This window comes from Aphis gossypii, chromosome 1 (assembly GCF_020184175.1).
Source record: "Aphis gossypii isolate Hap1 chromosome 1, ASM2018417v2, whole genome shotgun sequence".
Classification (NCBI taxonomy): domain Eukaryota; kingdom Metazoa; phylum Arthropoda; class Insecta; order Hemiptera; family Aphididae; genus Aphis; species Aphis gossypii.
In genome coordinates, this window is record NC_065530.1 from 24,535,771 (window position 1) to 24,550,191 (window position 14,421).

The 14,421-nt window shown below is 29.2% G+C and overlaps 1 protein-coding gene and 1 long non-coding RNA gene across 2 annotated transcripts; both read right to left on the minus strand.

Annotated features, from left to right (window-relative positions):
• Positions 1 to 1,262: 1,262 nt before the first annotated feature.
• Positions 1,263 to 3,304, minus strand: LOC126549393 (uncharacterized). The gene is made up of 4 exons (XM_050198458.1): positions 3,297 to 3,304; positions 3,087 to 3,123; positions 2,911 to 3,030; positions 1,263 to 2,855 (listed from the first exon to the last, which is right to left on the minus strand). The coding sequence occupies exons 1-4, from the start codon at positions 3,302 to 3,304 to the stop codon at positions 2,052 to 2,054; spliced, it is 969 nt and encodes a 322-aa protein (XP_050054415.1). The 3' UTR covers positions 1,263 to 2,051.
• A 2,512-nt stretch (positions 3,305 to 5,816) lies between these two features.
• On the minus strand, positions 5,817 to 10,667 carry LOC126554490 (uncharacterized). The gene is made up of 6 exons (XR_007606682.1): positions 10,639 to 10,667; positions 10,206 to 10,250; positions 7,470 to 7,517; positions 6,747 to 6,791; positions 6,568 to 6,612; positions 5,817 to 5,864 (listed from the first exon to the last, which is right to left on the minus strand). It is a non-coding gene; the product is annotated as an uncharacterized LOC126554490 (long non-coding RNA).
• Positions 10,668 to 14,421: the final 3,754 nt, after the last annotated feature.

The window sequence follows — 14,421 nt, forward strand, 5'->3', positions numbered from 1 at the left end:
GGAAACTATCAGAATATAATCAGATCTATTTGTGAATACATTTAGCAGATGGTGCGAATTTGTAGGCATTTATTCGATTTATTTGAAAGTACTATACGACATCCTGGCTAGGACATAGAGTTAATGAATATCGATGCAAATGTGTCTACTAACAATACATTCTGATGTGTGAATATATTTTAATTGAATACGGATAATAAACCTATTATTGTCAAAACGAGTAAAGTGTCTTTCAATATAAATGGTCATTTTGTGAGGGATTCTATATTTAATTTACATTTTTGTATGTTATATTATTTTTCTAAAATTATAAGAGGAGACTATACGTTGTTAGAGTAGGTTATATTAATTCATTTTAGGTGTTGAAAGTGCCTAATATGTACCAATGTGTCTACTATCAATACATTCTTTACAATTTATTAAAACGTCCTTTAAATCAATGCCCAGATGTGCATTGTATGGTGGTGGCAGACCCTATTAAGTATCAATATACCTGACCGATTGTGTCAGTTGTAAATCCCTTTTAAATGGCTATTAAATTGAATTTTAGCTAATATGACCAAGTATCAATAAATTCTATACATTTAATTAGATGCCTACAGGATGTGTATACATTCTTTATAATACCTTAATGTGCGGCGACAGACCCTATTAAGTATCACTATTATAATATGACCAATTAAAGACATTTGATCGGATGTATATGATAAAATTTTCAATGACTATTAAATTATATTTTATTCTTAAGTATAACAGTTTTGATTACTATCATCAATGGAGTCAGAGTCGAAGTGGGTAAAGACGTCTTCGAATATAATGGGGGTATACGGTTCAACTCTAAGACCAGATTTTTTATACATTTTTCTTTACGCTATTAAAATAATATATGATAACAGTTGATAATAAAATGATAACAGTGATAAGAAAATGATAACATTGATAAGAAAATTATAACAGTGAAATGATAACTGGCGATAACATAAAATCGATGTCGGTTACGTAGTGGATATGGCGGCGGCGGGCGATGGATGAGGGATGAGGGGTGCGGGATAAGGGATGAGGGGTGCGGGATGAGTGATGAGGATGAGGATGAAGGATGAGGATGAGGATGAGGATGAGGATGAGGATGAGGATGAGGATGAGGCTCCAGAACCTACCAAATTATACTACTTATAATGGTCTGCTAACATTTTTTTTAATTATTTTCAAATTATATAATTGATCAATTAGGGGAATAATAATTTCTTCTAAAACCGAAATATTTTTTTCAAAAATAGCAGATTTAAATCATTTAGAAAAGGATTTCTAGAATTTAAAAAATCAAACAATCTGTCTACAATCCTACACTACTCACTTATAGCTTTGGAACTGCTGAAATTTTTATAATTTATAGATCTTAAAAAATCAAGAGCATCAGATGTAGAAGAACTTAGAGTTTGTGCTGCATATTTAACTATCATAGCATTATTTTTCCAATGTACATTAGTTTTGCTTAATTTATTAGCTAGCTTCAGTGTTAAATTGTTTTGTACCTTAAATAATTTTTCAATACAGAACCATTTAACTAAATCAGAATTTGATTCTAACACATTATTGTTGTCTAGTACATTTCTAGCAAGTTTAAGCATGTGGCAAGCATCTGGAATGTAATAAACTTTCATTGAATTTATCGGATGCTTAAACCAACATTGATTGGTATGATAATTATCTCCAATAACACAGCCTAAAATTTTTAGAGACAAAATATTTGTATAGCTACCATCACATATTACCCTCCAAACTCTAAGTCCAGAATTGTGTGAAGAGATAACGCAGATCGGATTAACTCAGCTTGGGTTACAGCAGACAATTATTTATTTTGGAAAAAATACCTATTGGTATTTTCCATTTGCCATTAAGGCTTACTAACATGAATACAAGGGCTTCAGTGGCAGGTGTGTTATTCCCTTCAACTTCAACTTCATGTCCATAGTCACAATACCCAACATATTTGTGACTTACTTTATCCCATATTAATTGCTTCCTTATGCAATAGTATCTAATATTAAATTTCAATGCTTATCTTCGCAGATTAAATTTGAAAGTGAATTGAAAACTTCTTTAAAAAACCCTGGTTCCATGTTTATACAAGATGTCCAATTGCGTATGGCCGTAGAGTTTGGGAGTTTTAGTATAGATCTGAAAAAAATATTAAAAACTAAATACATGTGTTGACCATAGCAGCATGAACTAAATAAGTTGTAAGCATAAAAAAAGCCACGCCAACAAAATAACAACATACGCAGCACTGACCAACAACAATTAAAAGCTTTAGGGGAATAATAATTTAAGGTCATTGCAAATTTTTGGATTTCATCACTGTATCGCTGACCTTCTACTTTGCATTTTTTATTTTTTAACTGGTTTTTAAACAGCTCCAAAAATATACCATCAAATTTGTTTGTGATCGTACATTCCATTTCTGAGTCAAGAAGTACCTTCTTCTTCATTTCTTTAAATAATTCAGACATGTTTTTGATTTTTACATTTTGTCTTTGGACTTTTTGTTGCAATACTTTAATTTGAGACTTCATTTTTCTTATCGGAGTAGTAATTTCAATAGATTTTCTTTTCCTTGTAGGAGTAATCTTGATTGGAGAGCTACTTTGATATTTAGTTGGAATGATCAAAATTATAGGAGTTATTCCTTTAGTTATCTCATCATCACTATTTTGGATTTCTAAAGGTTCATCACTATTTTGGATTTCTAAGGTTTCATCACTATTTTTAATTTCTAAAGGTTCAACATTATTTTGAATTTCTAATGTTTCATCACTATTTTGGATTTTTACAGACTTATCATTATTTTTGGGTTTCTATTGATTCATTTTCTGTCGAGTTATTGATTTCAGGAGATAGTTCATGCTCTACTTTTTGGAATTTAACAGGTGGATGGGGTGATGATGGTAAACAAACCTTAGGGATAGCGTCACTATTCAATTTTAAAATATAAGTTCCCCCAGGAGGTTGTCTATAAGTAAAAAGTGATGACTGCAAATTTTACTCCATCTATTTGGAACAAACAAATCTTTTTTTGTAGCACTAACCCAATGTTGCAATAGATTGGGATTTTTTAAAGGAAACCTGAAATCAAATACAATTATATATAATATTATTTATGATTTAACAACTTAATAGTATTGTTGTGTGCACCCCTGTCAGGGATCCAAAAGATGATGATTTCAAACAAGTCGTAGTCAATTTGAATAGTAAAATTAAATAGTCGTTTATTCTATATAGTAATATAATTCATATACCTAATCATATAGTAATTGTAAAAGTGTATGTGCTATGTGGCTGATTGTGGCGTGACATTGCTCTGGTTTTAATGGCTAAGAAACATCCTAAATATACCGAGTTCCTGGCCCTCTTATATACAATATCGGCGCGTGGATTATGCAGGTGTCTTTGAGTGAGGTCATTAGAAGTGGTTGTTTTTGTAGAGATGAAATCGATTAGCTTCTGTGTATAGTCCATTAGTCTATTAGTACTTTCAATTTTGAATGTTAAATGTGAAATGTTACTTATGAATTATAGTTAAGTTTACTGGTTAAATTAGAGTGGTCAAGTTAGTGGTCCATAGAATCAATTATAGGATTATAATAATATATTAGTCCGTAGAGCCATGACACTCTACAGTACATTATACTTACGAGAAGAAATGTAAGTCGCCATTTGCGTTTTTTCTACTTTTGCAAAAAGCAACGGAACACGTTTGAACTATTTTAATATATATGTAACGCGCAACAAGAAACTTTAACTTTTAAAGTTGTAACAAATAACCAAACTTTGTTATTCTCAGAATCACAATGTAACTTTGATAATAAACATGGAATCGATATAAAAATCGATAATACTGATATAGATGTAAATAATATCGATAATTTGCTATCGTTTTTGCCCCACTTACAAATGGTTGCCGACTTCAAATTGTTGTCAAGCCAGTATACAGAGTTTGCGATCTAGGTGTTTATTATATCTATGATTTTGTATTATTACAATTATCACTTGTATTGATATTTTATTGTTGTTGTTATTATAGTGATATCCTATCAACATTGTGTATTATAGCAAAGAACAAACAAGAAACGACACTCTGCCGTGTGATAACAAAATGGAGGCTCGGCCTTGAAGTTATATTCGAATTATTGGAGGCTCCGCTTTGAAGTTGGTACCGGTTTTTGTTTACAATAAACTACATGTATAGTAATATTTTATATTACAACTAATAGGCTATACCACGGTTATCTACGGTTATATACTATAACCGTGCCAGCTGCACTCACGGTCACCCATTTATTTAACACACAATGATAGAGAGTGTCGTATCCCTGGCGGCACTTGGAGGCATTCAAGGTCACCTATTTATTTAACATGGAAAGATAGGGAGTGTAGTACCCCTGATTATATCCTCCGTGGCATTTTATTATAATATTATTATAATTTTACGGCTTTATTATTATTTATTATTTTTATTCTCGGTGACGAGTGGTTAGCTATTTTTCATTATATAGCAGGTAGGCGCCTACAACTCCCCTATTCACATGTTATCATTATTATCATTTATGAAATATTATCTATGTATTTTTATGTTGTGCGATGTACTATGTTAATAAAGTCCACTTATAGTCATATTATTACCAATCCAAATTTGTTGATTTATTATTAGTGTTAGGATCCTATTATTCTACATATATACTACCAAATAAGTTAGGTACACGACGCACTAATTAATAAATAGGTACTTAACTTCTGATAATTTAAACGTTCACTAATTTTTCCATGATAATTCTATATTTATAATATAATTTTCAAATTATTTTAACAAATTTTGGGATTAATTATAGATAATATGATTATGACGATAAAAAATGTGAGCTGGTTAAGGATACTTTGAAACTTAATTCTAGGTTCCTAATAAATGGTCCATATTCCAATTACATAATATTAATTTTCAGTTTAATTTTTGACTAAATGTGTTAAGATAGGTATTTACAAAATACTTTTTAAATGAAAATGTAAAAATTGAATAATGACTTTATAGCTATAATGATTGAAAAGCTTATAATATAATAATATTCTTTATAAGTAGTTCATTTTGAAACCAAGAAATTTCAGAAATATATGTAGGTAACCATCAACTATTTACTTTATTTTAAATTTAAATTTAGACGAAATCACATAATTATAATTATAATATATTATATTTATAATGAGTACCTACATGATAACAAATCATAATTTTAATAAAAAAAAAATTAACTTCTTAAAAAGTGCCTAAGTAATAAAAAATAGGAATCTATATTCTATATATCTCAAATATTCTTAAATTACAAAAATAACTATATGAGGAACATTTATGGTGTTTGTTTCAGTTTTTAGCAAGCAATTTTTTATTGTTATGTATAGATGATATATACATTTTAAATTTTAGTATGTATGTATAACACTAATTACTAATATTAACATTTTGTGAAATACAATTTCGATTATACAGTTTCTTCGATTATTTGATTTGAATTGCAATTTTTTTTTAACTTGATTTGTGTAAACATTTTCAATTTTTCCAATTCTTATTACAAGAATAAAGAATTTCTAATATTTTTCTTTCAAAAGTATCAATGTGAAGGTCATATTATCGGAAAACCTAACTCCTCACCCATTAAGTTGGTTAGGGAAAATTCTTCCATTTGGTTCACCCTCAACACCAAAATAATTTTAACGATACAAAAATCATTATTTATTTTCAAATTTTTACATACAATATTTATACTTACCATTAACTAATGTAGTATTTATTTCATTTTTATAATCGTCTGGTACCTCTTAATTAAAAAAATGCCAACATTAATTGTGATTACATAAAACCAGGATAAATATAGAGATATAAGATATAATATATTAAATTAGGTATTGATTAACTATTAAATTTCTACAATTCTAAATTTATTACTCCCGAGTCCCGACCTCAATAAAGTATTAATATAGTCAATAGATACGTTTAACTTCAGAACATATTATATTTTATACAATATTCATTGACTATTTAAAAAAATAAATATATAATAGTGATTTTGTTTAAGCCTTTAAGCTTATTTAAGCTTCATAATTTTTTTTCAAATATAAAACGTCGTTTTTCAAGAAATCAGGGACACTTTTTATGTTATATTATTAAATTTTATTATTAACAGCAGAGGGGTCGCGACCACCTTAACTAGGGGACACGTAGATCACAAATAATAAAACTTTTGTGTTTAAAATCTTTTATTGAACAAAAAAAATACTTTTACCTGTGACAAGTAAATTAGGTATTATACATGGCATTTATAAATCGATGTTCGAAATGGTATATTTCGTTTGATAAATTGGTTAATGAAATGATGGTTTTAGTTTTAAAATTTGTACTTAATATAGATATAGGTGGTCACGAACTTATTGATCATATTTTCTACCTATTTTGCGGGTTGCATTCCTAAAAGGTTGAGAAACGCTGTATTAAAACACATAATAAATCCGTTAATTGCTTACCGTAATCAAAAATCTTTTTTTTTTCAACAAAAGTACTAGTATTCGCTAAAAATATATATATTATTTTGTTTTCCGAATCATTTTAAATTTCATATAAATGTACAGATTCCTAGAGTCCTAGACCCATAGAATATGTATTGAACTAAAAACTACTTAATAGTTATAATTTTGTTTTCTACCTGCGTTTTCGGCACACCATTCTTTTGCATTTAGTATTTTATTATCTATAAAATAACGAATAACTAATTACAACCCCTTAACACCTAACCAGTTAATAACAAATAATATAAAATTGGATGATTCATTTATAAATTTGTAAATAAAATATTTAAAAAATCGAACATAGAAAAATGTATTTTATAGTATTAGAATGATGCATTTGATTTAATGTATATTGGCCATTGGTTAAAATATATTATCTATTTTATAATTATAGTGAGTTTAAATTAATTGATTTATTATTCAACTATAATACAACACCTTCATTGATGATATTTTGAGTTATTTCATCAACTTCGATTCTATCGGAGCTATTATACTTTTCATTTATATTCAACGAATTATTTACATCTTCAAATTGAATAAAAAAACAAAAAAAAAATGCAGTGCATACTCATTATTAGATAGTTACAATTGAATTAAAAAGCTACAATGCAATAAAATTGAAGATCTTTAGTCACTATTACTACATTTGTTACTATAATGTAAAATAATTATATGTTTTCAATATGAAAAGATAATATAGTTTTAATTATTATAAATAATTTTGTGTTAGTCGCACTTGACAATATTTAAAAGTGTAATTAGCTGGTTTTTGTTGCTATTTAATTGTTTATGATTCACTATATGTGTCTAGAATGTTTAGAAGTGTATTTAATATAATACAATTCAATAATACATACTTTTTGAATTACGTTGAATTAGATACTTTTTATAAAATTTGTGATAATCTAAAAAATTGATCGTAATTTATTACTTTGATAGGTAGGTACCTAACATTTATCTATAAAGTGAATGTAAAAAATAATTATAATATCGTAAAGTTTTAGTGTTAAATACAATGTTTAATTATATAGATATAAAAGAGAGTCGGATTGGTTACACCATTTATAACTTAAGAACGGTTTAACTTATTTTGATGATCTCTGATTTGTTGGATTCTTCTCCACACGACCACACCGAATAGCAGAATAACTAATTAACTACTAGAAAAATCACATAACAAAAATACAGAAATTTGATTTTTGTGTTATCGTCTCTTTAATATTTATATATTTATATATCTTTATTTATTTTTCGCCACGCATCTAGGTTACCTATTTTTTCAATGTTACCGGTCGATTTGTTTGTAAAACAATAGTATATTGTGTGGCAAGGGTGGGAAGTGAACCACACATACTATTTTTTGTCACTCCCCTGCGTTCATGGAAAAGGTTATGCAGGGATCTATGCAACAATTATAGACTATTCTTCAAAAACAATTTCATGGAAAACATTTTATTTTATTTCAAAATTACAATTTTCACTTTGTATATTTTATTATTGTAGGTAATTGATAAGATTATTATACTAATATACTATATTATTTTATTTTTAATTTATATTTAATGTCCAACTAGAACAATTACTTATATTGAGAATATTTCCGCTGACACTAGTTTCTTTTTTTTTTCATCAACTTCACTGGCTTTTGAAGTAGATGCACCATAGTTAACATCATTTATGGTTTGTGTTGATGATGGATTAGTTATAGACTCAGTTATCTGGTTAAATATTTTTTTTTTTTGTTGTTTATTGAATCTTCTATATAACCTTCGACAATTTGACTGGATTTCCAACCACCATGGCGTTTGAGCGTTGTAATATCACCTCCAGAATCGGCAAGTAATGTTGCTGAAGTTCAGCGGAAAGAATGACATGTATAAGCTTGGGGATCTGGTAAATTTAAATAATTTAAAGGAAGTTTAATATGTAACATTGAACCAAAATCTTGTATATCATTTACGTATAGTAATATTACTAAGTTCTTCTCTTCTACATACGCCAGTTATCCCAAAAATCAATACTACCTATATCATAATAAATTTACGGAATATTAATAGAAAACCTATATTAAATAATTTTATCACACTTACTTTAGTTACTAAGTATTGAATATTATTGGAGCTTCGTCTATAAATTTTTTTATATCGGTTGAAGTCAAAACTTTGGACTTTTTACTTTTAAATCCAGTCGATTTTCTCTTTAAAAAAGCTTGTAATTTTGGATAAGTACCAATGTTAATATTATGTTTCATATTTATAGTGGTTTTAAGCATTAAATAAAGAGACCATAGAGTTGACGGTTTAATTTCTTTAGATAAATTACTAAAATATGTAAGCAACACATTTTCTGACCACGATTTGGTTTTATTTTTTTTTCCATTATAAATTTTTTCATAATCCAATATATATCTTTCTTTTGATTTTTCAGGTAATAGATTTAGTGAAACGGCGTTTGCCGTTTCAACCATGTGTGGTGAAGTTAATGGTTCACTACAACTGCTGTGTTGACTGTCATCATTCGTATTTATGCTCATTATTTAATTTGAATTATTATACAAATTGCGTGAAATAAACTTACTAATGCATCGTTCGACGCACTTATCTAGGAACAGTGCAAATTAAATATGTTTAAACGTTTATGCGTCATGCAAGGAGGTTATACTATACATTTAAGATGTAACCAAAAGTTTATGTTTTGTAAGAACCGTGGTAGGTATACATTTTAGTTTCTGGTTGTGCAGGGGATACGCGCCCGGCGGCCGGCACTTTTGGGGATTTCTTCTTTTCCGCCTGCACTTTGAGGATTTCCATTTTACCGCAAGCTGGACGGAAAAAGGACGCTTTCGAACGCTTCCTCGAAAACCAAACTTTCGGTGCAGGTGTGACCAAAAACAATTTACTTTTTATATGATTTATTATTTTTTAAACAAATAAATTCCGTAGCCCAGGATATCTGATCTTTCCTAAAAAACCGTTATGCAGTTAGACTTCGTAACAATATTGCGAATCAATCCACTGAAGAAAAACGACAAATCACATCAGAAGAGCGCCGCGTTAGTATGGCCCGACTTTGCGTTCTTCAAACGCAAGAACAATTAATATAAGGCTGCCTGTGAAACTGCTAGGTTGGCAATAAGAAATCTTTGAGCTAATCGCACAGATAAACAATGAAATAATCTTTGAAGTGCATAATGAAATGCTTCAAGTGTTGACTTGAATTTCATCAATAAATCATAATGAAAATCTTTAAGTATTTGTGATCTGATTTTAAAATATGCATATTATTTTGATGGCCGTTTTTACTTTGCTATGTTTACGTGTAAGTAAAACATCCGATTTATTTATGTTCTTGCGCCTGATAACAAAACTAAAAATGTTGTATATAAAAAGGTGCTTCACTAAAGAGAAATTTAACAAGTCATCTATGAAAAATTCAGAAAAAGAAAAAACATAAAACATATTATAAAAATTATTTAACTTAAAATATTTTCAAAAAACAGGTTTAATAAATAAAAACATTAAAAGTATAACACTGATAGATTTAAAATTCTGAATATTAAAATGTATACACGTAAATACGTAATTAATACTTACTGAAATCGTTATTTAAGAACATGTAATTATCTATACCATTTGCAACTACAAAAATAATAATTTAATATTTGCAATTCTCAACCCTATATGTGATAGTAAACTATCATATTATAGACTCAATATAAATAAATTATTTAATATAAAAATTAAAAATAGAGTGATCGCTTTTTATAGTGTTCACTGAATATAAGAATTAGCTGCTTATAGTAATCAGTAATAGTAATAAACGCTACATTATATGTTATAATTTGTAATTGATTTAGTTATGGTAAATCATAGGTACTCATTAAAAATCAGAAGTACCTAACTCTAACTTGTTTGAAGCTGTGTAATCTAAATTGTATGAAATATAACTATCTATAAACCAATAGCTGTCCAAGGGAATTTGTATTCATTGTATTATTTTTTATTATATTAAAATATAACTACTTACAAATTAACCCATGTTCACTTAATTCTTCTGAATATAAATCGAATAACTAATATTAATGTTATAATTATATTTTAAACTTAAAATTAAAATGTACGTGCTTTCATCAATATTTATTAATATTACATGGCATTTCAACAAACTGTTTAGAATAATATTAAGAAATATTTTTTTTTTTTATTAGACATTTTTTAAATGTATACTATTGTCTGTTATAATATAAGAAAACAGTTCGTGTTTGACCACCGACAGTGCAACACATGTGTTACTTGTGTTAACGTTTTTATAGCTGCCGATAGCACATCTAGTCGTCAACCTTGTCGACGTCCAGCAGGTAGTATGATATAATGGTTATTATTAAACAATTCATACACACCGTAATATTCAAGCCATGAATAACCCCAAGGGCAACAACATGTCTAAAATGTTGAATCATAATAAACCTAATAGTCCAAAACTTAACATCTCATCAACATCAATACAACCTACTTTAAATAAACAAAATATTAAATCATCTTCGATTCCTCGGTCAGCTTCCAATACCACAGTGGCGGACACAAAACGTAAAACTTCTTCCACACTCAACAATCACATCAACAATACACAGCGCTCCGATAACAAGAACATTTCACCCTCCACCTTCCGCGCGCCACTCCCCGATAACGCACTGGCACCGAACACTATCGCGTCGCTCACTAACGACGTTATTTCCGACAACACACAAGCTCTAATTACCCATACCTTTAATACTACATCGAACAACAACATAGATAACGATAAAAATTTTGTAACCGCCGCCGCTACAGAAAAGATTCCGTGCAGGGAACAGGCTATAGTTTTTAATTCCATCGATGGCGTACCCAAAATTGAATATATCCTAGCAATCGGTAAAATAGTTCATCCGAAAAACATTAAATTCGTTTCTTGAATATCCAATAACCGTTTTTGTATCTTTTTGTCTAATAAACAAATTTTGGACAACTTAATGCTAACAACGAAACATATAAACATTAACGACCAATTAATTCCAATACGTATAGACTAATAAATCCTGCAAAAAGATTTATTATTTCTAACTTATGCCCATCCATAACTGACCAAACTATAATAGACGCTTTTAAAAATATAGACATTAAACCGATCTTTCGTATTGACCACCTCAAAGACCTCAAAGACCCGGAATCAAGATCGAAGGCTACGAATACATAATGAGTTTCAGTCGCCAAATGTTCCTCAACCCCGAAAATGTTCATAAACTTCCTTACTCGCTACTAATTAATGTTAACGAAAACCAGTTCAGAATCTTTTTCACTGACGACCAAATCACATGCTTTCAAATCACAAATCGTATGCAGTTCGATTGGTCACACAACATCCAACTGTAAAAAAAATAATGAAGTTAAATCTAAAAATGACCACCCTATCGAATTCAATGAAATTAACACCCTTGAAACTACCTCGGATACTCTAATTGAAGATTCACCTCCTTCTACAACAATCGACGCAACAGTGAACTCTCTTCAATGCTCAGCTCTCCCCATATACGCCTCATTAGATGTCAAATCCTCGGACAGGGCTGAACTCGCTGATCCCTCTGTGGACATTTTGACTTCATCTTCCCCACCGCCTCTACCAAATGATAAACAAACTAAATCCAGCCAAGAAATGACTGAACATGTATCAAATACTCCTAAACATAACCTTACCCCTATCTCATTAAATGAAAAAAATAAAAGACCTATCTCTGAAGCATCTTTGCCACTTAAATCTCCCGCCACAACAAACTTACCAACATCTCCCGCCACTACAAATAAACCCACAAAAAAAGAAGCAAAAATCAGTTCCCGGTCGAATTCTTTCTCAAAACTAGATAATACTTCGTTGGATAATCCACTAAAATGGCTGAAGAGATTTTCTTCAACAACAACAACCCTCCACTATCTCCTCTCCAATTTCAATACGTCATTGAAAACTTCTCAAACAATGCTATTAACATTCATTCACTGTGTCAACAAGTGAATGCAGATATACCAACGTTAATAGATATAACTGAAAAGATTCAACCTAAGATCTCAGATCGAGCAATAAAATCCAAACTTACAAAATTAGCTAATCTCTTTTTCAAAAGTTTGGTACCTCAAGAAGGTAGGTATTACACACATCAAAAAACTAAAAACTAGTTGCATGGGTAGAATGAACATTATTAAAACTTTATCAAACCTTTCATGGGGTTCTGACCAGAATAGCCTTATATTGATGTACAAATCATTAATTCTTTCGCTCGTGAATAACGGTTCTGTCATTTTTCTGCCTAACCTTCCATTTTTACCCGAGAATAAAATGCCATTCTGCTCAAAAGTCCAAAAACTTATAGCGACACTCAGACCAAAAAAAAATTATGTAATCCACTAACTATCGCAACCTGCAATAATCCATAGCAAATGGATTAATTGTTGAAAAATTACAGAGTTCTAGAGTTTCATCAATTAGCTTGGCTTGCTAAATATATAAAATTAAACACCGAAATGAGAAAAAAGCAGTTAATGAGTTTGAGAAAGATTTCTTCAAACTCTTAAATAACGCCGTTTTCGGAAAAACCACGGAGTCAATGCGGAAACGTATTAAGATGGAGATGTTAGCATGTCCAAAAAGATTACAAAAACTAATGAATAAAGAAACATTTAAACACTCTACAAAATATAATGAAAATTTGAATGCTGTCTTATTAGAAAAAAAATTATCAAGTTTTGCAAGCCAATATATATATAGGGTAACTATTACACACGTACACAAAAATATTATATTTTAATGTTTTTAATTTTTTTTTTTTTTTTAGATTCACTGATGTATTATACTAAGACCGACGATTTTTATGAAGATTTGAAGAACAATACAAACTTACTAAACTGTATGGATACTTCAAACTTGCCTAGAGATTACCCCTGCTATGTAGCTGAACGAAAAAAGAATCCAGCGTTGTTTTCTAATGATGCAAAGGGACAATTAATTACTGAATTTATCGCGCAAAGTCATACGCTTACATACTAAATAACAAGGAGAAAATTAAGGCAAAAGGCGTTAAAGGTCATGTAGTTAAAAATCATATGACTTTCAATGATCATTTCGATTGCCTTTTCGCCGACGACGAGAAAGATAACTCTAAACTGTATACCAGGGAAAATGTATCCATCAGATCATTCAACCATAAGATACGAACAATCAAATCAAACAAAATGTGTTTCAATCGATATGATGATAAAAGGATATCACCCTCCGATAGAATACATACCTATGCTCATGGGCATGTTAGTTGTAGGTATTAAAAAAAATAATAATAAAAAACTATATACATAAATATAATAAATGTTTAAGTTAATTTATTTTTATTTTGTGAAATATCTCTAAAGATTTTAAACTGTTTTTTTGTAATAAAGTCACTTATCATAATTCATATATTTTTATTATTTTTGATATATTGTTTCCTTTTCTCACATGTGTAATTCTTTACATTAACTGATCTCTGAATTAACATACACTGTAAAGATACATGTATAATGTATATGTATGCAAGAACAATAGAAGTATACTATCATGGTATTATATTTAATGCTAAATGCAGGTGTTTGAATTAACATTAACTTACCATGGGATACTGAGATGTGTTTTCTTTATAGTAACAGTAATAACTAATAGATGTGTTGAAAATATATACAAACTTCATATTCGTATTAAAAATCAACAGATTTTTCAAATAAAAATCATATTTGATGTAGCCATATGGTAAAT

What these genes read in the sequence shown, in the direction of transcription:
- LOC126549393 (XM_050198458.1), bottom strand. An exon ending in CCAATCTATTGCAACATTGG is followed by an intron (nt 3,031 to 3,086) that starts GTTAGTGCTACA and finishes TAAAATTTGCAG; the next exon opens with TCATCACTTTTTACTTATAG. An exon ending in CACCTGTTAAATTCCAAAAA is followed by an intron (nt 2,856 to 2,910) that starts GTAGAGCATGAA and finishes ATGAATCAATAG; the next exon opens with AAACCCAAAAATAATGATAA.